This window comes from Leishmania mexicana, chromosome 19 (genome assembly GCF_000234665.1).
Source record: "Leishmania mexicana MHOM/GT/2001/U1103 complete genome, chromosome 19".
Lineage (NCBI taxonomy): Eukaryota > Euglenozoa > Kinetoplastea > Trypanosomatida > Trypanosomatidae > Leishmania > Leishmania mexicana.
Window position 1 is genome coordinate 625,957 of NC_018323.1, and position 23,090 is coordinate 649,046.

The 23,090-nt window shown below is 59.0% G+C and overlaps 8 protein-coding genes and 1 pseudogene across 8 annotated transcripts, besides 1 other annotated feature; all 9 read left to right on the forward strand.

The window, feature by feature from the left end:
• Positions 1 to 1,037: 1,037 nt before the first annotated feature.
• Positions 1,038 to 2,582, forward strand: LMXM_19_1560 (inosine-5'-monophosphate dehydrogenase; the record flags this gene model as incomplete). Its single annotated transcript, XM_003874285.1, has 1 exon — positions 1,038 to 2,582. The coding sequence occupies one exon, from the start codon at positions 1,038 to 1,040 to the stop codon at positions 2,580 to 2,582; it is 1,545 nt and encodes a 514-aa protein (XP_003874334.1).
• A 1,801-nt stretch (positions 2,583 to 4,383) lies between these two features.
• LMXM_19_1570 (hypothetical protein, unknown function) lies at positions 4,384 to 5,340 on the forward strand (the record flags this gene model as incomplete). Its single annotated transcript, XM_003874286.1, has 1 exon — positions 4,384 to 5,340. The coding sequence occupies one exon, from the start codon at positions 4,384 to 4,386 to the stop codon at positions 5,338 to 5,340; it is 957 nt and encodes a 318-aa protein (XP_003874335.1).
• Positions 5,341 to 6,207: 867 nt separating this feature from the next.
• On the forward strand, positions 6,208 to 7,392 carry LMXM_19_1580 (hypothetical protein, unknown function; the record flags this gene model as incomplete). The annotated part of the gene is made up of 1 exon (XM_003874287.1): positions 6,208 to 7,392. One exon carries the CDS (start codon positions 6,208 to 6,210, stop codon positions 7,390 to 7,392), a length of 1,185 nt encoding a protein of 394 aa, XP_003874336.1.
• A 952-nt stretch (positions 7,393 to 8,344) lies between these two features.
• Positions 8,345 to 10,141, forward strand: LMXM_19_1590 (ATP-dependent zinc metallopeptidase; the record flags this gene model as incomplete). Its single annotated transcript, XM_003874288.1, has 1 exon — positions 8,345 to 10,141. The coding sequence occupies one exon, from the start codon at positions 8,345 to 8,347 to the stop codon at positions 10,139 to 10,141; it is 1,797 nt and encodes a 598-aa protein (XP_003874337.1).
• Positions 10,142 to 10,938: 797 nt separating this feature from the next.
• On the forward strand, positions 10,939 to 11,439 carry LMXM_19_1600 (conserved hypothetical protein; the record flags this gene model as incomplete). Its single annotated transcript, XM_003874289.1, has 1 exon — positions 10,939 to 11,439. One exon carries the CDS (start codon positions 10,939 to 10,941, stop codon positions 11,437 to 11,439), a length of 501 nt encoding a protein of 166 aa, XP_003874338.1.
• Positions 11,440 to 12,322: 883 nt separating this feature from the next.
• LMXM_19_1610 (putative protein kinase) lies at positions 12,323 to 13,159 on the forward strand (the record flags this gene model as incomplete). Its single annotated transcript, XM_003874290.1, has 1 exon — positions 12,323 to 13,159. One exon carries the CDS (start codon positions 12,323 to 12,325, stop codon positions 13,157 to 13,159), a length of 837 nt encoding a protein of 278 aa, XP_003874339.1.
• Positions 13,160 to 13,629: 470 nt separating this feature from the next.
• On the forward strand, positions 13,630 to 14,556 carry LMXM_19_1620 (putative potassium voltage-gated channel; the record flags this gene model as incomplete). The annotated part of the gene is made up of 1 exon (XM_003874291.1): positions 13,630 to 14,556. One exon carries the CDS (start codon positions 13,630 to 13,632, stop codon positions 14,554 to 14,556), a length of 927 nt encoding a protein of 308 aa, XP_003874340.1.
• A 543-nt stretch (positions 14,557 to 15,099) lies between these two features.
• Positions 15,100 to 15,477, forward strand: LMXM_19_1630 (putative ATG8/AUT7/APG8/PAZ2; the record flags this gene model as incomplete). Its single annotated transcript, XM_003874292.1, has 1 exon — positions 15,100 to 15,477. The coding sequence occupies one exon, from the start codon at positions 15,100 to 15,102 to the stop codon at positions 15,475 to 15,477; it is 378 nt and encodes a 125-aa protein (XP_003874341.1).
• Positions 15,478 to 20,129: 4,652 nt separating this feature from the next.
• LMXM_19_1640 lies at positions 20,130 to 22,377 on the forward strand (annotated as a pseudogene).
• Positions 20,130 to 22,377: a sequence feature.
• Positions 22,378 to 23,090: the final 713 nt, after the last annotated feature.

The following is a 23,090-nucleotide window of genomic DNA, read 5'->3' on the forward strand; positions in this document are numbered from 1 at the left end:
GCACACACATTTATCCATGATGGGATGCTGTTGCGGCTCGCTGTCATGTGCCTGTGCCGTTTGAGTTGTTGTTTATAGAGGGCGGCTGTTGGGTTGGTAGTACCTTTCTTGTGCGTGTGTGCGCGCGTATGAGCGATGACTGCAGTGGGCTGTGCATACCGCTCCCAGTCCTCTCCCGTTTTTACTGCTCTTCCGCTTGCCTGTGGCTTCACCTCACCCGTGCGTGCGTCGTGGACAACACAGCAGACGGGAGCCGAACGTGCGCAATGATGTACATTGTGCACTCCTACCGAACCACCGAGCAGCAGCAGCGGCAGTGGAAAGGAATGCAAACGAACACTCGAACGCACACCAACAGGAAGAGTACCCGACAAGCACGACATCGCTGGCATCCGCATAGACGTGAAGCGGAGGAGTAGGCCAAGCCGGGATGGAGGCGAGTCTCACACCATGTGCAAGCCTACGCGAATTTGACCTTTTTCATGGAAGCGATGAAGGAAAAGAGCGACGCCCCTCTGCGTGCAGCTGTGGGCCGATGCATGCTTTTCGCCTCTTTGTGTGCCCTTCACCATGCCGCGTCCCGACTCCTCTGCATCTTGTGGCGCTGTGCGTGGAGGGAGGGGGGAGAGGCTACACGATATCACCTCCGGTGGCTGTCGTCTGCGGATGCATGCACGCACTTTCGACGCCAAGGCAGTGGCGCTAAACTAGTCTCACGCTTTGACGCCCCATTCCTGTCTCTGCCGTGCGCTCTACGCTGATGCGGACGCTCACACGCGTCCACGTTCGAAGCTCACTTTTCTCTGTCTTCTTTCTTTTCATTTGGTTGCTTGCGTTGTGCATCTTTCTACAGCGTGGCAGCGACATACTGCGCGTCACTCTCTTGGCCTCTCTTTGTCGGTCTTTGATTTTATATACCTTATTCCTCTCCCAACTCTCTCGTTCGCCGAGCCTTCCCGCTGTAGCGCAGCCCTTCAAGGCACATTCGTCCTTCGTGCACCCGCTTCAGTTGTGTGTGTGTGTGTGCTATCGACGCAATGGCGACCAACAACGCGAACTACCGTATCAAGACCATCAAGGATGGCTGCACCGCCGAGGAGCTGTTCCAGGGTGATGGGCTGACGTACAATGACTTTATTATTCTGCCGGGCTTCATCGACTTTGGCGCTTCCGATGTGAACATCTCTGGCCAGTTCACGAAGCGCATCCGCCTCCACATCCCGATCGTGTCGTCGCCGATGGACACCATCACGGAGAACGAGATGGCGAAGACAATGGCACTCATGGGCGGCGTCGGGGTGCTGCACAACAACTGCACGGTGGAGCGGCAAGTAGAGATGGTGAAGTCGGTGAAGGCGTACCGCAACGGATTCATCTCCAAGCCCAAGTCGGTGCCGCCGAACACCCCCATCAGCAAGATCATCCGCATCAAGGAGGAGAAGGGGATCAGTGGCATTCTTGTGACGGAGAACGGCGACCCGCACGGCAAGCTGCTTGGCATCGTGTGCACGAAGGATATCGACTACGTAAAGAACAAGGACACACCGGTATCGGCGGTTATGACGCGACGCGAGAAGATGACGGTGGAGCGTGCACCGATCCAGCTGGAAGAGGCAATGGACGTGCTGAACCGCAGCCGCTACGGATACCTGCCCATTGTGAATGAGAACGGCGAGGTCGTCAATCTCTGCTCCCGTCGCGATGCTGTCCGCGCGCGTGACTACCCGCACAGCACACTGGACAAGAGCGGTCGACTCATCTGCGCTGCCGCGACCTCAACGCGCCCGGAGGACAAGCGGCGAGTGGCAGCCCTGGCGGAAGTCGGCGTTGATGTTCTGGTTCTGGACAGCTCTCAGGGCAACACGATCTACCAGATCGCCTTCATCAAGTGGGTCAAGTCGACGTATCCGCACCTCGAGGTGGTGGCAGGAAATGTGGTGACGCAAGATCAGGCGAAGAACCTCATTGATGCCGGCGCGGACGGTATTCGCATCGGCATGGGCAGCGGGAGCATCTGCATCACTCAGGAGGTTCTAGCTTGCGGTCGTCCTCAGGGCACGGCGGTGTACAAGGTGGCGCAGTACTGCGCATCTCGCGGCGTTCCGTGTACCGCTGACGGCGGTCTTCGCCAGGTCGGCGACATCTGCAAGGCGCTCGCCATCGGTGCCAACTGCGCGATGCTTGGCGGCATGTTGAGTGGCACGACTGAGACGCCTGGGGAGTACTTCTTCAAGGGCGGCGTGCGGCTGAAGGTGTACCGCGGCATGGGTAGCCTGGAGGCGATGAACCAGGGCAAGGAGTCCGGCAAGCGCTACCTCTCCGAGAACGAGGCGGTGCAGGTTGCACAGGGCGTGTCGGGGAGCGTCGTGGATAAGGGCTCTGCCGCGAAGCTCATCGCCTACGTCTCGAAAGGGCTCCAGCAGTCGGCGCAGGACATCGGCGAGATCAGCTTCGACGCGATTCGCGAGAAGATGTACGCTGGCCAGGTACTTTTCAGCCGCCGCTCCCCCACGGCCCAGGGCGAGGGTGGCGTGCACTCGCTTCACAGCTACGAGAAGAAGCTGTTTGCAGCCAAGATGTAAGACGTGCAGGCAGTTCTCCTCTCTTGGCCTACCTGCCCTCCCCTCTCGCATCATCCCCGTGCCCTTCTGTTTGCTGCTGCTTGAGCTTGAAAACGAACGTGTCTTGTTCGACGACTTGGCGTCTTTCACTGCTCCTGGCCAGCTCAGCGTTGTGGAGCGCACGCACGCAAAAGACGCAGCCCATACATTCCCCCCCCCCTCCCCAAGAGGTCAAGTTGCCCTCACGGGCTACTCTGAGCACGGCTTGGGTGAGACCAACCCCGTCATCTTTTTTCCTTGGCTGTTGTGTCCTGCGAGCCTGGCGTGCAAGAGGCATTCACCACGTGGCCCCTGAAATGGGGCAGGAGGGCTGCAGAGGTGCACGTGTGCGCGACTTGGGGGGGTAGTCAAAGAGAGGGAGAGAAGGGGGGAGGGGCGGAGTTGCTTTTGTCTACGCAATATGCTTGTGTGCCGCTCGAACTGCCCAGTGCGTTTTGTGTGCATCTTCATGAGGAGAGCACCAGCTTCTCATATGGAGAAGACTCATGAGCAACATGAACGTCGTCGGCAACGTTTGGCAGGTGCCTGGGGAATGAGTCGTCTCTCCGTCTCTCGCACCTGTCTCCGTGTGCGTGATCTGTCTTACGTTTCCTTGCCGAACCCCTCGACCAGCGAGCCTGCCTCGCCATCGCATGAAGAGGCCTCTTCTCAACGCAAGTTGACACGTAATCTTAATCGACCTAACGCACTCAAGGCATAACATATCATATCCCCCCTCGCCTCCGCCTGGCCCGTTGTTTCGCGCCGCATTCCTCGGTATCGCTTTGAGTGAGACACCCACCGACGCGCCATCCCAAGCAGTGCAGGCGTCTGCAAGCGAACGCGTGCCTCTCCCTCTGTTGTTGCTGGCATTTCTTTCGCTACTGGGCTCCTCTCTCCTTTTTATCTGTGTTGAGTGGCGCTTCGGCTTTGTAACTCTTCACGCACGCGCGCACAAACGTGCTGGGGGCCGCCGTCGGGTTTCTTTGTGTTTCCTGATGCTTGTCGGCGTGGCTTCCGTACCAAGAGCGAGGGGTCGTCTCTACTCCGCCTTTGAGGCAGAGAGAAATGAAGACCCCCAAATGGACGCGCAGTGCATGAGTGGACCGCGGCTGTATGTGCGCGTGCGTGATTCAATTCGAGTGGCTCCCAGACGTCCTCATTTCTTTCTTCGCTATCAAAATATATCGCTCCCAGCCACATCGATAACCTTTCATGTGGTGTACCAGCGTCTTTGTCACGTTGCACGAATGGGGGTGCCTCGAGACTTTCACTTGCGTCCTGCGCCTATTCACCAGTCTCGCGCACACAATTCATCCTGTGGAATCTGCCATCGTCTGCGGAAGAGAGTGGTGCTCACGCCACGCACGTACGCATCGAGGTGTGTGAACGTGTCCCTCTCACTTTGTGGCGTGCGTCGTTGCCAGGAGCGGTCTCTTCGTATCTCCACTTCTTCACAGCTCAGCAGCCGATGCACCTCTTCCATGAACCTCCTTTTACCACGTGTCTGCCCGCCTCTCTACGGTGTGGTATCGTCTTGCGGTCCGTCCGTCGTGCATGCGCGTTGCACTCTGTGCAGTATCACCACCACTTCTACGCACAGACAGAGAGAACACTATCGAAGGCAACACTCCACAAGAGAGCCACAGCGGAACAACAAGAAGCAGCGCACTCATATATATATATATATACGTATTTGCCTGCGTGCGCCTTTCTTCACCTCCCCAGCCTCGTCAACCCTCCCTCCACTTCCCTTTTGTGTTCTTGCTCTTGTAGTCCCAAGATGCGTCAACGCAAAGGTGTGCCGACCCCTGTGGTCCCGTCCACCGCCGCAACGCACGCTGCATACCCAGGCAGCTCGGGCAGCGACCACCACTCCGTGCACCAAGCGAGCTCAACGAACACCCGCGACCTCAACCACCGAGCAGCAGCCACTGCCGATACGGATACAGATGCCGGATCGTTTCAACGGCGCGCAAATGTGCTGGAGGAAATGGAGCACTCCCTCTACTACGCGCCGCAGCTCTTGTGGCTGCAGGTGATGGATCGAATACCGTACGAGCTCACTCACTACTTTGTGTCCTCCCTCCCACTCCACCACGAGGTGATGCTGAGTGGAATTTGTGAGCAATACGGACGCCCGTACTCCGCAGAGAAGCCGTGCGATGTCGAGCTTCTGGGGCGCTTGTGGAACGGCCATAGCAGGGTGATGTTTGCGGCGGACAACCTGGTCTTCTCGGCAGCGGCTCACTCTGTGAATGATCGGTGGAAAGAGATGGGCTTTCAAGGCACTGACCCCTCTACGGATTTCCGTGGAGCCGGCATTTTTGGTCTCGCACAGCTTGTGTACCTCGTGGAACACCACCCTGAGCAGTGGAGCGCAATCCTGACTCCCGACTTCATGGCCGCTGCCGCAGGGCTGAACGTGACGATGCGCCTCGCGACACTGCTTGGCATCAGCTCGTCCCTGAATCAGTTCAGCACTTCAATTCTCTCCACATATTCCGCGCGCGAAGCTCGTCGGCGGTTGTGCCGCTTCATCTTCGATCCGAACGTCGATGTTGCCATTCAGCGACTGAGCGAGGTCTACTGCTTTGCCATGCGTCTTCTGCATTACCGATGGATGCGCTCGACGCGCAACATCATGGAGCTGAATCAGCAGCTTAGCAACATGTACACAGAGCTGGACCGTCTGCTGTTTCTGTGTAATACACTAGAGGAACTGTGCAGCCTCCTGTGATGGGGCCGACCTTTCCGTTCTCCCAGCAATGTCGCCGACGAACGCGCGTTGCTGACAAGAAAGCCTTCAGTCCCGCTCCGCCTGCAGGTATTATGGAGCGGCTGGGAAAACGCTGTACTCTGCTTCTCTCCTCCTTTCGGTCACGTGGTTGGGCACCGCACCTGCGCGTTCCTCTCGTGTGCGTCGTGTGTGTGTGTGTTGGGTGACATTGTGTTGTCGACACGTTTCCTTGACTCTTCCTCCGTGACTTCTCTCGCTTACGCTCGCGCTTTCTTCGTGAGCTGTGAAGAATGGACACGTTAGGGCTCCTCTCTTCTCTTCTGTCAGACTTTTGTTGCTCCGTTGCTTCGCCGTTTGCCGTTCTGCCCTCTCGCGATGGCGCTTTCAGCGCTAGACGAGATGCTGAGGAAAAGACCCATTTAGGCGACTAGTTGCAGCTTCTGTCTGTTCGTGTCTGTGCTGGACGCAACTTCTCCTCCAGTCTGCGGATTGTGTACGCACACTGTGTCTGTGCCGGCGCTTTGCACCACCGGTCCTGCTTTGCCTCGACAAAGCCGTTTTCACACCGGCGCGCGTGGCGCGTAGCCCCTCCTCCGTGGTGCTCCCATCCAACGATTTCTACGCGACCGCAAGGCGGCGTATGGATCACTCTGTTGATTCCTCGCCTTTTCAACTGCCTCGTCCTGGTGTGGCGTTTATGCAGATGCTGGCACGCACTCAAATCTCCTGCTAGCACACCACCCACCCACCCACACAAGCACACACTTTTCGAACACGAGGCGCGCGCTCTTACGCAGTGGGCCGCTGTCGCTGCTGCGGTCCTCTAGGCCTTGGTGCAGTGCGCCACGCGACGGAGAGGGCGGAAAGATGAAGCGCACACACCATACCGATGCTGGGGTCTGCGAGAAGAGAAAGCTACGAACCTGTTCGACGCCCCTAATTGGCGACTGCATGCGCCAGCTGGCGGAGCAGCTGAGGGGCCGCGATGGTGTTGTCGCTGTGGACCCACTGGCGTGCGTCAATTTTCATGAGGAGGCTGCGGCGCGCACCGCACTAGAGGCTCTCTCGCTGCTCCTCTTGGATAAGCCCAGTGAGCAGCGCACGGATGGCATGTGTGCACATCGGCAAACGTGGTGTGGGATTGGCGTTTTGCGTGGCTGGGAGAGTGACGTAGCCTACAGCTGTGGAGAGGGCGGAAGCGTGCTATGGAACGTTGTCCCCGTCGCCCTCACCGTGGTGCCATGGCAGGTGGAGTTGCCACTGCGGCTGCAGGATCTCGTGCTTTGCCAAGGCCACGTTGCATCCATTGACCAGCTTGATTACGGAAGCAGTGATGTCGGCCCCGTCCCGGACACCTTCCTGACGCGTGAGGCGGTGGTCTTGCTTCGTGGGCTGCCACGTTGCCGCGTGCACGCGGTCTCCGGCCGCTTCCCTCTCTTTAGTCGGGTCGCACCTCCCTCTTTTTCGGCGGCGCCTCGAGGTGTCGCGACAACGGATGCGGCCTGGTCGTTGGTGCCTTCACGAGAGGTCTCTCCTGTGCGATGCACCGCGGCTGCGCAGCGGCACGCACGCCGACTGTTGCCCTTTTTGGTGCGTGGTTTGTCGTCTCTGATGGAGCCGTTTTCTCCGCGGAACGATAGGTCTGTGCCGGAGTGCTGGACTGTGGTTTCTTACCCAGATGGACTGCCGCGCGCAGAGGCAGGGCGTGAGGAGGCCGACGTTGTCCCTCGTGACATCAGTGGTTCCGCCGGCGCCGCCTCCGCACACGAAGCCAATGTGCACGAGTCTGATTGTTCCTGCGAGGCGGCACCGTTCTTCATTCTGCCGTCCCACCTGCTGTGCCGCTCGTTGCGCGTCGCGGTTGGCTGGCAGAAGATCTCGCCCTCCTCACGGCCATTGGCGTCGGAGGTGCTTCAGCGTCTCTGCTGCCTTGTGGATGGTGTTGCGCTCTGCACAGACCGAGGGGTCACACTCACATCCCGGACAGTCTGTAGTACCGGTCAGGAGACGCGTTCTGCCATCATGACAATTCAAAAGGCGTCCAGCATGTGAGCTGCGACGCCATGGAAGCCCCTCCTCGCCGTTCTTCCGAGTTCCTGCGCCCACGTTCGCTTTCTGTGTATTCCCTTCGGCATCCCGCCTTTGATGTCTCTTGTCCCTCCGATGGTGCGTGTTGTGCCGCACATCACCCGCAGCCCGTCATCGAGGCAGTCTCCTGCTACATTTCTTTGCCACCCAGAACGAACAAGGAGGAATGCACGCCAATGGCACGAAGGGAGGGGGCGCCATCTTCTATCCAGCAGCGTGTGCCTCTCTCGCTTTCTCTTCCCTTGGAGTGGCGCCTGTTCATATGCCAGACGCATCGGATAGCGCGGGCGGTGGTGGTGGTGGAGAGAGTTTGAGGAGGTCCATGGGGGTCATGTGCCTTTTCACGTTCTTGGCTCCTCCACTCCACTGTGCCTTGTGTGCACATCCCATTCGTTGCTTTCTTGCTGCTCCTCGCTTCCGCGGCTTTGCTTCGCCGTGGTAGCACGCCAGAGCCCTTCCCCCGGGACGACGCGCTTCTTCACTGTACATGTACCGCATTACCTGCTGCTTCTCTTGCACTTTTCTCCCTCGCACTCCATCTCGTTGTGTGACTGTTGTGTTGGGCGACACTGCCTCCTCTCCATACGGTGACACGCACGCAAACATCTTCGGCTTGACAAGCACTCCTCGATTCCCGATACCGTTGCAGCAGCGAGGCCGATGCACCAGCAGAGCGGCCGCACCTCTTTTTCACAGCCCCTGATCTTTCTCCCGCGTCTTTTCATCTATTTCTGTTGCTATTAGCGAAGTCCTTCTCTTCAGCGTGCGTGCGCACGTTTTCGGACCGTCGCTGTCGCACGTACCAACTGTTGGGCTTCGCTCTCTCTGTCGCACGCAGTGCTAGGCGACTGCGCGGCTCAGCGGTGGCTGTGTTTCCCCGGGCTCATCTGCGTGATTTTCCTTCTCTCTCTAGACAATGGATCCTCTGCAAAGGGAGGCGTCCAGAAACAGCGAGGAGGGGGCGGCGGGGGGAAAGGGGTCCTCCTACTTCCGCGGCTTCTTTGACGCAGAGAAGCGCCGCAAGGTGGTCAACCATGACCCTACGGTAGGCCAGGCCATTGGCGGCGCCGTTGTAATGGCACTCCCGGTGGCGCTCATCATTGTTTTAGTGATGCGTCGACGCGCGCGCCTCGCCGCTCAGGCGGGATCCGGCGCCGCGCCGAAGGAGGGCGGCTTCTTCAGCGAGATGCAGAAAATGATGCGACAGACTGTTAATCCAATGGGTGAGAAGGATTTCAAGGTGTCGGTGAAGGACACGAAGTTCAGCGACGTCATTGGTATACCAGAGGCACTGGCAGAAGTACAGCAGTACGTCAACTTCCTGAAGATGCCGCAGGTTTTCACCCGGCTTGGCGGCCGCCTACCGAAGGGTTGTATTCTCACAGGAGAGCCCGGCACCGGCAAGACGCTGCTCGCAAAGGCGGTGGCTGGTGAGGCGAATGTTCCCTTCTACAGCTGCAGTGGCTCTGACTTCATCGAGGTATACGCCGGCTCCGGACCAAAGCGAGTACGCGAGCTCTTCGCGGCAGCCAAGAAAGATGCCCCGTCTGTTATCTTCATCGACGAGATCGACGCCGTCGGCTCGCGCAGCAGTGGGAACGGTGCGATGGGTCTCAGCAGCGAGGAGAATCGAACCATCAATCAACTGCTGGCCGAGTTGGACGGGCTGCAATCAAACGAGGCGGTCGTCGTGTTTGCGGGTACGAACTTTGTGGACAGCCTAGACAAGGCACTGCTGCGCGAGGGCCGCTTTGACCGCAAGGTCGAGATCCCGATGCCGGACAGGCAGGCTCGCCAGGACCTCTTCCGCCACTATCTTAGCCGCATCGCCTGCGAGGATGCCATCTCGCTCTCGAAGAAACTGGCCGAGCTGACTCCTGGCGTGTCACCAGCCACCATCGCAGCCATCGTCAACGAGGGTGCTCTCAGCGCCGCCATCAAGGACAAAGCCGCCGTCACCGCCGTGGACCTCCTCCCCGCGATCGACGACGTACTCATCGGCAAGAAGCACCGCAGTCGCATGAGCGACGATGCTGCGAGAAGGGTGGCACTACACGAGAGCGGCCACGCACTTGTGGCATGGCTGCTCCCGGAGCAGACAGACGTGGTCAAGATCTCCATCACGCCGCGCGGCCCCGCCGGAGGCTTCACCCAGCAGGTCGGCCGCGAGGTGTTGGACATGGCGACGGAGTTTTCGCTCTTCACGGACATTTGCGTCATGCTGGGTGGACGGCTGGCGGAGATGACGCAGCACGAGTCCCTCACCACCGGTGCTCAGGACGACTACCAGCGGGCGACTCAGACAGCTATCCGTGAGTTCCTGGCGTTTGGCATGTCTCGCCAGGTTGGTCTCCTCTCGTACGAACCGCAGCGACTCACCGAGGGCCGCATGCACCAGAAGCACTCGGAGGCAGCGCATAAGATGGCGGAGGAGGAGGCGGCCCGGCTGGTCGCTGCCGCGTCTGATCACGTGAAGGTGCTCTTGCGGTCTCATGATGCAGTACTGCGGAAGCTAGCGGCTTCGCTCTTCGAGAGGAAGGAGCTGCTGCGCGAGGATATAGAGGCAATTGTGGGACCGCGCCCTGGAACCAGCTCGGCCGTGTCGGAGCAGACGCGTGCGGCGCTTCGCCGCTTCGTCGACGCGTCTGAAGCCGCAGCGCTGCAACGCCAGACTGCAAGAGAGGCGATGTGTGCCACCCTTTCTACTGCGTAAGGTGGAGGGTGGGTGGGTGACACAGGCACACGCATGCACGTGCAACTCCTGGCTGCCTTTTGCTCATGGCCCCTTCTTTTCTCTCCGTATGTGTTGCTCTCTTTTCGGCGCTGATCAAGCAACGCTCACCCCTGTAACTCACGGAGGTGTGTTGACACCGGCGACTATGTCGGTCGCGTTGAGCTGTTGTTGAGCGACGCTTGCTAGTTTACAAAGAGAGACAGAGATCCGTTGCGGAATGCCCACATCCACATGAACATAGATGTGTTGACCCCGCATTTTGCCAGAGGGGGTGGAGATAATAGGCTTGGATCTGCATCTCAAGCACTCCTGAGACAGACTTGTGAGCATCCCCGCTGCGTTGAGCACGTGAGGAGGTGTGCCTTATCCTGCATAGGACGGAGTAGCTGAGGGCCGTCACTGTCGCTTGTCCGTGCAGGTCAGTGCGAGGGCTCTTTCAGTCCCACTGCTGTGAATCGGTATCTGGGCAACCGCCTTGCCACGTTGACCCGCGCAACTCGCGCTGGTCAGCTCCTTATCTAGTGCTCTGCTCCTTGGTTTCGTGTTCGCACCCATCTGTGTACCAGCGCCTTGCTTTCCTCCCTCTCCTGCCTTCTCGATCCGCTTTCACACGCCGACATCCTAAAGCAGCGTAAGAACACAGTCAGATACGCGACACCTTTCCAGCCGCGTGCTCGTAGCCGTGGCTGTGTGGTTTTTCTTTCCCTTCATCGCCCCTCTCCGCTGTCCCTGTTCACCTGCTTCCGTCCCTCTCATTCGCCCTTGCCGTTGTAGCTATGCAGCAGCCACGCCCTGGGCCTACCCAGGCGGCGCCGCGCTCTTACGACAAGAAGGGGTACCAGACCATCTACCCTCAGTACCTCGATTCCTACCTGACACCCAGCGAAGGCCGGCGTCTCACCAAGTCGCAGGGCGTCGAGCACCCGACGATGGAGGAGATCCTTAATGCACTTAGGGTTCTAGGCTACACGGATGTCATTGTAGACCCGGCCCGCTCATACCCGCGGAGTCAGAGCACCACCAAGTTTCCAATGGTGCCGCGCGGATGCATCAAGGTTGCCATCAAGACGCCGGTGGACGAGCACTACATCAAGAAGAGCGACTTTGACACACAGACGCGCAACGCTGTGGTGAGCAACATCGACACCAAGCAAGAGCTCCTCCGTCGTGTCGCCGCGCTCATCAAGGAAAAGATGCCAAACCGACCGCAGCTGACGACCGTGGAGGACATCATCACTGCGTATAATCCCACACCGCAGCCGAAAAGCAAGAAGTAGGGGATGGACCCGCTAGACGGGTGGTGGTGGTGGTGGGGCATACGGAACCGCATATGCCTGCAACTGGCACGCAGCATGAGCTCTCTCTCTCGTTCTTTCTCTGTACGTCTGCGTGTGTGCCGGTGCGAAGATGTGCTTCCATCTGAGTAACGAAGCTGTCGACGTTGTCGCTGGACGACGGTCAAAGTCGAACGAAGCGGTGAAGCTGGAAAAAGAAAGGTGAATGCACCTCGAACGCGCGAACTCGTGAGTGGCGACTGGGCACCTCAGCGGGGGGGGGGCGTCACGCCTTTTCCTCTCAAACCTCGCTTTGCAGGAGGGAAGGTGGAGGAGGACGACAAGGGCAAACGCCGATGTGTCGAGGCCCACCTGTGCAGCCTTGCGCCCTGGCTCGAGTGAGCAGATGTGTGGGAGGCAGCGCGTGCGGCTCACTTCTTGTGTTGTCCTCGACACGACTAGCACACCTGCGCTAGAAGACTACGCCGGCGGTTGGGTTTTCCCACCTCCTCTCTTCACGCCTCTCACCTGACTCCGTCGCTTTTTTCTGCTCTCTTCCTCTCCCTACCTCGTTGCTCGTCACTCTCGCCTTCTCTTTCTGCTCGTGCCTCTTGTTGTTTTCATACGTTCGCATGTAGGGTCGACAGCAAGCGCGAGGCGCGGCTGACCTCGGTCTTCAGCCGGCCTTCACGAGCGTTTCATTCTCAACAGAATTCACCGCCACCTCGCGCTCAACTGTAGCGCTTTAGTCCTCGCACAGCCACCTCGATGTGCACGTGCGCCGAGACGGATGAGTGGCTTTCCTTTGTTCTCATTAGAAGACACCTGCGACATCGAGGACAGGCAGCACGGGGGGGCTGTGACGCTCTCCACTGCAGGCGGTGAGATGAGCGCACGTCGCAGTCGACTCCGCCGCGTTCGGTGGCTGCCGCACCAGCGCATCGTGGTGCTCAAAGAGGTCGATTTGTGGGCCGAGGACTGCGTAACAGAGGATGTGGACGTCGTTGCGGAGAGGCTTTGGCGGATGCGCGTAGATGCGAGCCGCAACGGCAGAGCACAGTACTTGGCCGAGTACCTGGCCCTCCATGTCGACTCCTCGCGCCACTATCAGTGGCTCCTCAAAAGCTACGGCCCTTCGCTTCGGGACGTGTTGCTCACTCCCTCCCTGACTTCCTTCACAGAGGAGCGCTGCAAAGGCGTGCTGCGCTGTGTCCTCCTGGCGCTCGATCAGCTGCACCGAGTGTCCATGTACGTGCACGCCGACGTTAGCCTCGGCAATGTCTTGACTTCACCGACGAGCTGTGACGACGTTGTGTTGGGGGACTTGGAGAGCGTGAGCCCGATCGGTGCGGTGCCTAGTGCGTGTCTTGGGTCATACCTCTTCATGGCGCCGGAGAGACTGGTGGACGGCGCACTGCCCCTCGCCCCGCACGACGACATTTGGGCGTTCGGCGTCGTTTGCTACAACCTGCTAACCTGGGAAGTGACGCATCCATGGTGCGTTCTAGGGACGAAGTCCGATCACTCAGAGAACTACTGGGCCTTCTTGGACCTCATGTCGAAGGCGAAGGACGTGCCGCCGTGCCAGCTTCTGTTGCAGTCGCCCCTGTCACGGTGCTCCAAAGAGGCGCTGGCGTTTGTTGCGTTATGTTTGAGTTGGGACCCGGCATGTCGCCCTTCTGCTGCGGAGCTGCTACAGCACAGCTGGCTGCTTTCCCCATGAAGGTCGTGGCGCACGTGTGAATCCGCTAGTGTGAGTGACTTTACACGAATTACATGGAGGGCGACGAAAACGAAAGATGTGTGAGGGCATTCGATTTTGGGCCCAAACTTTCCCATGTTTCTCTTTGGCGCCGGCTGGCGCCTGAGCGGCGCTTCACGTCCCACGTTCACTACAGTGAGAAACTTGTGCGCCACCTTTCACCATGCCTTGTCTCGTGGGATGCGGTCTCTCTGCGTACGCCTCTTGTGACGCCGCTACCACCGTGTACTTGGGCATCGATGTGCGCACGGATTAATGCGCTGTGCTTTGTTTCATCTGTTTAGCTGCTCCCCCTACCGTCTTCCTCTCTTATCTCTGCCCTGTGGGCTTCCCTCGGCGTTGGTCGTGGCCCCACGCACGCCTGACGCCCTCAACGCGTCGGCTTCAGGGAGTGCGCGTGCATCTGTTCCGAGTCCGAAACACGAGAGCGAATGCACCGAATCGTCAAGGTCAACGTCGGGGGCCGTTACTTCCAGACGCGGCTCTCCACGCTGCTCCGCTTCCCCGACACAGCGTTTGCCAAGATGTTCGCGGGACTGGCATCGGCGAGCGCCTTACCGTCCACTCCATCGCCGCCGCCGCAGCCCACAGAGAGCGAGGATGTGTTTGTGGATGCTAACCCCGACGTCTTTGAGAAGGTTCTGGGGTTTCTGCGCACCAACCGCATCCAGCTGCCTTTGAATGACGAGGGTCTGCGTGCGGAGCTCGTCCACCATCTCAATTCCTGGGACCTCATGCCGCATGCCTTCCCTGCGTCTGCTGCAGACGGTGCCGTGGAAGGGGAGGAGGCTCATCTCATCGAACTCCCCGACGTGTGCGTGGTGCAGCTGTGCGACCACATGCAGCACGACCAAGGTGTGAAGCGCCACGCCATGACTATCACCTACGGCGCCGACGGCTTTCAGCTCCGAAAACTCACGCAGATGATCCGCCGAGACCTGAATCAGCAGCTCTCTTCCACTTACTGGCAGTGCTACCAAACCAACGAGCGGGCGGCCTTCTTTGCGACCACCAAGGTGGCCAACGGCGCCGCGGACATCCTCACCACCTCCATCACGCAGCAAGTTGTCCAGCACACGGAGAGACTCGGCTACCACTTGGCCACCTCATATGTGACTCTGAGCCCCGATGTTGTGCACACGAGCGTGCGCATGCTCATCCACAACTTTATCTTTCGACGGGTGCGACTCCCTGCCTTGGAGCCTGCAGATGAAGCGTCGCTGCTGGGCGATGAGGGGGAGGAGGTGGAGACGTACCAGAACTTTGAGTCGCGCCCTGTGGGCCCGCAAAAGGTGCAGTGGGCAGACTCGCCATCGAGGCCGCCGGCACAGGACATCTCCACTGACCTTTGGAAGTAACGTACGTCCTGGTGTGGATGCACTCGTGGGCGTGCCCGCGCGCACCGTCACCTAAGCAGCTCCTTCACAGTTGATGCACACTTGTGTGGCTTCATAAACCAGAAGGCAAGATGAAGTGAGAGGCGCCTTGTAGCCCTGCGCTAGTGAGGCTGCGCCGGCGAGTGCGTCAGCTGATAGCTACGCATCACCTGCGGCTCGGCGTGCGACCCCCGCCCTCCTCCCCCCTATCGCCCAGTTTAGGTGTACACATGCTCTGTGATGTTTCGATCCCCTCTACCTCGTCCATATCTCTCCGCCCTGTCTGTCGCACGCTCATCGAAAGAAGCACAGCCACTCATCCCACACCCACACGCCACACTCATCATCCTCTCTTCAACCCACTCAATCCTCTTCCGTTTGCTGCACTGACACGCACGCTATTGCGGCTACCCGTGCCAACGTCGGTGAGAGAACAGCGAAAGAGGGCGCAAGCGTGCGCATACATTGGTCCGTTCTATTTTTGGTGCTCCCCCGCTCTGCACGTTTGTTCACGAGCGCGTCAGCATGTCTTCCAGAGTAGCTGGGTCGTACAAGAAGGCGCACACGCTGGAGGCGCGCCTGCGCGATGCGGAAAAAGTCCGTGAGCGTGCCCCCGATCGCATTCTCGTGATTTGCGAGAAGGCGGAAAACTCACCCGTTCCTGATCTGGACAAGAGCAAGTTCTTGGTACCGCCGGACGCGACTGTTGGCGGCTTTCTCGTGAGCATCCGTCGTCGCATCACCATGGAGGCCGAGAAGGCGCTCTTTCTCTTTGTGGGTGACAGCGTTCCGGCAAACAGCACTCTCATGAGCGACCTCTTCAATCGCTATAAGGATGAGGACGGGTTCTTGTACGTCACGTACTCTGGCGAGAACACGTACGGCTGGCGGGGTCTGCACTAGAGGTCGCGATTGTGCGGCGCACACCCCCACCCCAAGTTCCTCGCGAGACATGTTTGTTGCTGCAGATGTGTGCGCGTTCACGAGTGTATCTGCCGTTGCCCGTAAAGGCTGAGACCCGTTGTTGCCGCTGTTCCTCTCGCTTTGGTTCCCTTTCCGCGCGCGCGTTCTCTCTCCACCAACACCCCCACCTCCAGTGTGGCGTGAGTTTCTGCTTTCGTTTTTTTCCTTCGCTTTCTCACGTTTGAAGTATCCCACACCTCCGTCAGAGACGAACAACGCACGACACACACCACCACACATCACACCACATACACACGCCGATGTCTCTCACTCACTCTCTCTCTTCCTGCTCGCTGCTTGTTTTGTTTGCCCACTTCTCTTGTTTCGCTCTTTGTGTATGGGCTTTGCTTTCTTTTTTCTCTTTCCTCTCTTCTTCATCTCTGTATCTGTGCGTTGCGCGTATGATGACAGCATCTGTGCGTGCGTGTCTGTACGAATGCCTCCTTTGTCAAGGTATCCAGGTCGAATGGGGGGGGAACTACATCGACTCTTCCGCTGTAGCGGGGTATTATGGACGTGAGTGTGTGCCCTCTTGCATTATTGCGGCGACTTGTTTTTCTGCGTAGATGTTTGCGGCCAAGGCGACCTTTGAGAAATAGAGAGTGATGACGAATCCGAGCACAGACTCGCGCACACCCAGAGGGCCACGCGTTAATCGGCGCCGGCAGCATTACCGCCCCAACGGTGGGAAAGCCGGTGACTCCGTAAGAGGGACAAGAGAGGGAGTAGAGCTGAATAAGGTGAGTGCAAACCCTGCGACCCGATCGTATCCCATCGCTGAGTGTCTCGCACGTCTCCTCAACCTTTTTTTCTCTCGCTCTCTCTGCGTCGGTGCGTGTGCGTGTCTGGGCATCCCTCGCTCTCTCTGCGTCGATAACGTTCTTTGGCTTTGTCCGCCACTTCGTCCCTCTCGCCGTGTGCCCATCGGCACACCTTATCATGTCTCTCTCCCTCGTTCGCTTGCCATCTTTGCCTTTTTCTGTGCTACCATGTTTCTTCTGTTTCACTGCGTGTGCCTGTGGAGTGATTCTGAGGTGAACGAAATCACGTAAGAAACGAAACGATGAGCTGCATCTGTGCTTGTGGAGGAGGAGGAGAGGATGACGGGGGGACCGGTAACCTCTGCTTACACCCTCTCTGGAGCCGTAGTGCGTGGCGTTGTGGACTGCGGCCACCGCTGCCGCCGACGCCGCCTTTCTGCTTTCCGTGTAGGATTGGGGTGCATCCTCTGTTGAGGCGGCACAAAACGCTCCATTACCTTGGAAACGACTCCTAAATGGTGCAGAGAAGGGCAAAAAGCGGAGGGGGGGGGTCATACCCTGACGTGCAGGGCAGACGGCCTCTCATGTACCTTAAGAGGCTCTTCTTTCTTCATCATCTCCGTCCTTGTCGAGGTGGCACCCCAGCTGACGCTCTTTCTCCTTTCCCTCTCCTCTCTCGTTCTCTGCCCGATCCGTTCAGTCGCGGTGCGTGTTCGCGTCCACGACACTCTCTCACCATCGCCGCCGCCGCCTCTCTACCTTTGTGCCTCTTCTTGCCTCACTTCACTCCTTTCACCCCCCGATTCAGCCACACACACACACACACACAACGACTTGAATAGGCGACTGACGCCTTTTTTTGTCTCTAGAACGTGGTGTGCGGCCTGCGCTGACTACGCTGATGGAAGGGGCCGTTTCAGCAGGCGTCTGTTCCTCGAGGTGACAACTCGTTGCCTCCTTGGTGGCCGCGCTGGCTGGCTTCTGGCGGTCTGTCCCTTTGTGCTGGATTTTGGCTCTTTGCGAAGCCTGCACAGCAAACGTGAGTCCTGTTGGAGGCAGCACGCATGGACATTATCAGGTGATTTTCCCTCCTCTCTTGTACCACTAGCAGTGCTCTTTCGGTATCTCCGCGGCTCACACGGATCTCGTCGCACTCGTGAGGATGCGCCGCCTCTTCAATTTGGAGAGGTTTCACCACCATCCTCTTCAGACGATAATGTGGGCCTGTGTGTGTATGTGCCTTACAGCCGTTGTATCGACGGTGTGGTGCGTGCTGGAAGTGCGCTCTCGCTATCGCCCTCTGAGAGGAAACTACGATGCGATCACTGAGACTTCACACGGGGTCGTGGCATCTCGGCAGCCATTCGACGGTAAGGCGCGACACAGCGCTGAATCTTTGGCAGTGTGTTGGCGAGGGCGGTCTTCGACGCTCGGCAACTGAGCAGAACCGCTGCACACCCTCGCGCATTGGCCACGGCGCTGTTCTACGGTCTTCATCGGATTGACTGCTCTTGGCTTCCTCTAGTGACCCCTGCACTGCCGCTCCCCGCAGCAGTGGTAGCCACACCGCTGCTTCTCTTCATCCACGGGAGCGCCGTTGGCTACTCCCGGGCCAGGTATTGGAGTAGTGCATCGAAGTGCTGCCTTAGTGCATTTAGCATGCGGGTGGACACCCCCTCCGCGCTCGCTGAACAGGGGAACGCTCACCGTGGTCATGTGGTCGTGACGCAAACCGAGCACGTAGCGGATGTGGTGGGAGCCATGGCTCACGAGGAACGGGATGTTGTTCATGAAGACGTGCGCCGTCCAGTGCTGCTTGTGACGGACTTGATGGGTGAGGTTTTTGCTCGCATGGTGGCGCAGCTGCTGGGCCCAACTGTGACGCTGGCCAGAATCATTAATTTCAACCCACCTCCACGGTTCCTCTCACCGGTGCCGGATGGGCCACCCATGCTGGATGTTTACGGCGCCATCACTGTGGCCGCGTGGAAACCATCTGATGCTTGCCCAGCCTCCCCCCTTGCTGCTACCTTCACTAGACTGACCAGCAGCGAGCTGCTTTACTGCTAGGCTTTGGGCAACTGCGCCGTACGGGACTCCTGTTGTCGCGGTAGGACCCACCTTATTTCTACAACTTCTGTGGATACAGACTCACCTGTGAAGAACGCCAGAACGTATCCATTGGTGTAGCGCAGCGTGTACACCGTTTCCGCCTTCGACACGCTCGCCTCCTCCGTCTGTGGGCATTTGACTTCACACGGGGGCGTGTTACTTGATCCTTGGCCGATGGTGTTGGCGGCGCACTTACCTGTCTCATCTTCGCTTGCCAGTGTCGACGATACACAGCGTATGGCAAAGGTGGTGCTGGACATTGCAGATGCCCATGACGGTGGTACTGCGTCAGACACTCCCTTGTTCCCTGCAGCATCGCTTGCCGCATACCGTAGGCCAGGCGTTGCGAAGGCGGTTTATGCGGCTACGCGTGGCCGCTTGCCTGCATAGCGACTTGGACCTATCGGACCTGCACCCATACATGCGCACCGTGGTGGCTCTTCGAACTGCTCCACTCGTTTTTCATCACATGCATGCTTGACGATCCTACATGGTAGCCGGGAGGAAGAGGAGGGAGGGGGGAAAGGCAGAATAACGGACGCATAAGGTAGAGAGCGCTTCGTCGCCGTATGCATCCGCCATGCGCGACTCAGAGGTGCACTTTCTTTGTTGTGACGCTCGTCTTGGCTCAGTACGTGAGCAGAGCGAACTGCTGACCACTTTCTCCTGAAGGAGATGGGAGTACGCAGATCTCAACTAGGCGCCATCTGATGTGCGAGCGTCTCTGTGAACCTTTGCGGAGTGCAGGTGCAGATACAGCTGAGGGGAGGGCTGAAAGTATCGAAACAGCTACTGAGGACTCGCGTAGGGACTCCCTGGACCTGTGCACAGATGATGATTGACTGTAACATCACAGACTTTGAGTCGCGATGATAGCAACCATGTCGCCCCAGTCTGATGTGCGCCGGCGCCGTGCACGCCGTGTGGGTGTGCGCGTGCGTATCGAGAGCTGTGCCTGTTTGATGTCGCGGGGGCCGTGCGTGCCCGCCGCTGCGCGTTGACATGATCGACACCTAGGCTGATGTAAAGCCGTCGCAGATGGACATTGAGTGGCGTACGCCGTGAAACCAACCCCGCCTCGTCTGATCGCGCGCACTCCTTCCCCCCTCCCTCTGCCGCGCGGCATCTGTGCCGTGTACGGCGGCGTCGCCACCCACGACGCGTTCTGCCGCGCTGGGCGAGGAGGGGCGTGTGTGCGAGAGCGGCGAATTGAGGGTGTGGGTGTGGTGTGTGTTAGATTGGTGGTGCGGAAGCCTTGTCGTTGTGGTGTTGTGCGGGGGCTCACTTTGGACACGTATAGGGGCTCCTGCCCTTGTCTGTGGCAGCGTGCTGGTGCGTTGGGGTGCTGAATGAGGGAAAAGGTCCGTGTCAGTACGACGTGTGCGAGGGGTGGTGGTGGTCTTGAAGCGGAGAATTCACGCACGGTCTTTCGTGGAATGCAGGCGACGCGAATGGGAAAACTAGAGAGACAAACAACCCCCGCTCTCCGGGGGGGGCGTTGAGGAAGTGTGCGGTAGGCACTCTCGGAAAGGACCTCCGGTGACTGCCTTGGACGTGTGTGATGAGCCGCTCAGCCACCCGCTCTCGCTGCCTTCTCCCTCAGGTGCTCACCAATAAAGATGCCGCAGATAACCGCCGGGGGCGCTTCTCTACTGCTTCTGCGTTACGTATGCGCGCAGGGATGTCTGCCCGCTTCTCCTCCGTCGCTAGGCTGCTTGGATGCTGTGTCGCCCGCCCTCCTTCAACTTACTGGGTCTTTTGCACTTCTCCCGTTTTGTCTCTCTCATCACAGCGCACCAGCCACCGTTCCCTATCCGGTGTCTTTATCCTGTTGCTTCCGGCTCATCACCTCCGCACCGTCACCACGACTCTCTGCAGCCCATACTGCATCAGCATCTTCACTCACTACCGGCGTCTCTCTTCCACATCTCACATGAGCCCTTCACATCCTCTTCCACCTTCGTAACAGAGGCGCCGACGCCCAGTGACGACGCCGTCGCCATCACATCTTCTCAGCGTGGTGACTCATCGTTGTCGCCCTGCGACAGCCGAGGTGCTCCACGCAGCCTCGTTCCCGGGGACATGTCGATGCATCGTAGCTTCCTCTGCTACGTCTGCTGCGAACCTCTTTTTCGGGCAATGAGTGACAGTGTGTGCGGTCACCATGTGTGTGAGGCGTACTGCTTAAAGATGAGCATCAGCGGTGCTGCCACCTGCCTTCTGTGCGGGTGGAACGAGTCATGGTCAAGGGACACAGCGCATAGTCAGTGCGTGCGCGACGCGGTCGAGGCGCGCTTGAGGGAGAGTGTCGCTGTCCTCCTCCGTGATGCCTAACCTGTGCTCTCGAGTGACTGCGTTGGTGATGTAGTGGACAGCTGCTTCGATCGCTCGTGTCGCACAGTACACCTGCACCAAGCACAGCAGTATCTTGCGGCGGTGCCACCCGATGGAGTTGGCGCTGTCTGCACGGCGCTGGCCGCGCCTGATACGATCCCTAACAAGGCGGCTGTCTTCTCGCTGCGCGTCGAGGGTCCGTGGCTCACTAGCTGTGACCTTGTGAGGAGTTTCTTGCAGCTGCAGGTGCTTGTCTTGTGTGACTGCGCAGACCTCGTCTCGCTTCGCGGAGTCGAATGCGCGCCACTGCTTGAACGTCTCACCGTGGAGCGCTGTGGCTTACTTGACACGTTGGGGATCAACGCGTGTCAATGTCTCGAGTCCCTGCAGCGTCGTGAATGCCCTCGGCTGTCGCACTTGGGGTGGAACCAGATATCCAACAGCCAGTCAAGCCTCCGAGAATCTAGCGGGCAGGAGGATGGCTGTGCGGCACTGTGCAGTGTGAGCGTTTTTTTCCTGCTCCCCCTTCTAGGGCATCGGCTCCCTCTCTGCCGCTCCGCACCTGCGAGAGCTCCGTGCACAGTGTGCTCGCATCAGCAGCCTGGACGCGTTGCGTGAGTGCCGCCGCCTCAAGTTGCTTGATGTTGGAGGGTGTCAGCAGGCGTGCTGCATTGAAGCCCTGCGAGATGCAAAGGCGCTAAGGTATCTTGACCTCTCCAACACGGCTGTCTCCGACATCGGTGCGCTTTCACAGTGCACAGCGCTCGAGAGGGTGAACCTGAACGGGTGCCTCCGGCTGCGCTCTCTCGCTAGTCTTGAGTGCTGTACGGAGCTCAGAGAGCTGCAGGCGTCTCGAACGAGCAGTCAGACGCTGATCGGTCTGCGCCTGTGCCGTGCCCTCAAGAAAGTGAATGTCAGCGGCTGCGCGGCGCTGAGAGACGCCGCGGCCCTCACGCATCTCTCCGAACTCACACATGTCGATCTTTCCTTCACGGCACCGGATGGTGTTGGCTTCCTTGCCTACTACCGCGGGGTGGAGAGCGTCCGTCTGCGCGGATGTCGACACATACGAGACTACTCGCCACCGCACAACTTCGAGGATGCGCCGCTGCTACGCTCTCTCGACCTCTCCAACACAAATGTCTGCAGCATCTCCGAGTCGGGTCGCTGCCAACCTAGGCTGCAGACGCTCCGCATGAACGGCTGCACGGAGCTCTCCGACATTTCGGTCCTGGAGTCTGCAACCCGGCTGAGGGTGGCGGATTTGGACAATACCAGTGTACGGAGCGTGTTGCCGCTGCGGTTGGCTGCGTCTGAGCTGGAGGAGCTTCGCATCAATGGTGTCACCTACCAGAGCGAGGTGCCTCTCTTCCAATCCACTGGGGTGCAGCCGCAGTGTAACGTGACAAACACCGGTGCGTCGAGCTGATTACTGTGATATGCGCGACGCGAGCACATGTGTGGCTCCACTGCTGGTGAATGTGAGCGAACACACATGCGGCATTCCACGCGTTGCGCATCGTCTACTTGTTATCCATGTAGCTTCATTCTATTCTCTATTATCCCCTCTTATTTCTTCATGCTTGTACTGCTGGATACGGCTCTACCGTCTCTCCCTCCCCCCACCCCGTGATACATCACTCCCCCCCTGCCATGCGCTTGAGCGCATTCTGAAGGCCTCTTCCGCTTTCGTCGTCAGGGCGCTCTTGTGGTTCTTCCTTTGCCCTGCGTTGTGGGTCCTCCCCTCCCCTGTCGTTTCTCTGTCCTCCCTACCCTTGTCCGCAGGTTTTGCCCCGCCCCGCCTTTACGCTCTGCGCAAAATACGCAACGTACTGCAGAACGCAAAATGTTTGCCACACGCGCTGTCACTCACACGCTGACAGGCGGTGGTGCGGCAGCGTAGGACGGCCTTCCTCTTGTACCCCAAACAAACAAACACGCCCGCAGAGATGTCTTTCCACACGCCCCCCTCTGCCCACGCGCCACCTCCGCGTGTGGTGCTTCACACCAATCCACGCACACGCTCTCTCTAGCCAGTGGAGAGCATCATCAGTAGCGATTGCTGCTGCGGTGCGGCACTGCCATCGTAGGGCTCGGTGGACGTGCCACGACCCATACGTGCACTCCCTCGTGGAGGGGAAGCGGCGCTTTTCGATGTGGGACTGACGCGGCCTCGCATGTCCACAGCTGAGGCTTGTGTTAGCCTAGAGCGCTCGCTGATCTTTCTAATGAGCAGCTGAGCGGTGCGGTCTGTGCGCACCACGTGCCATCGCTCGACTGTTCGCATGCGACGTGTGTTCTCAGATTGCCTGTCTTGCATGAGCACGTGTGGGTTCGGGTGCTGTG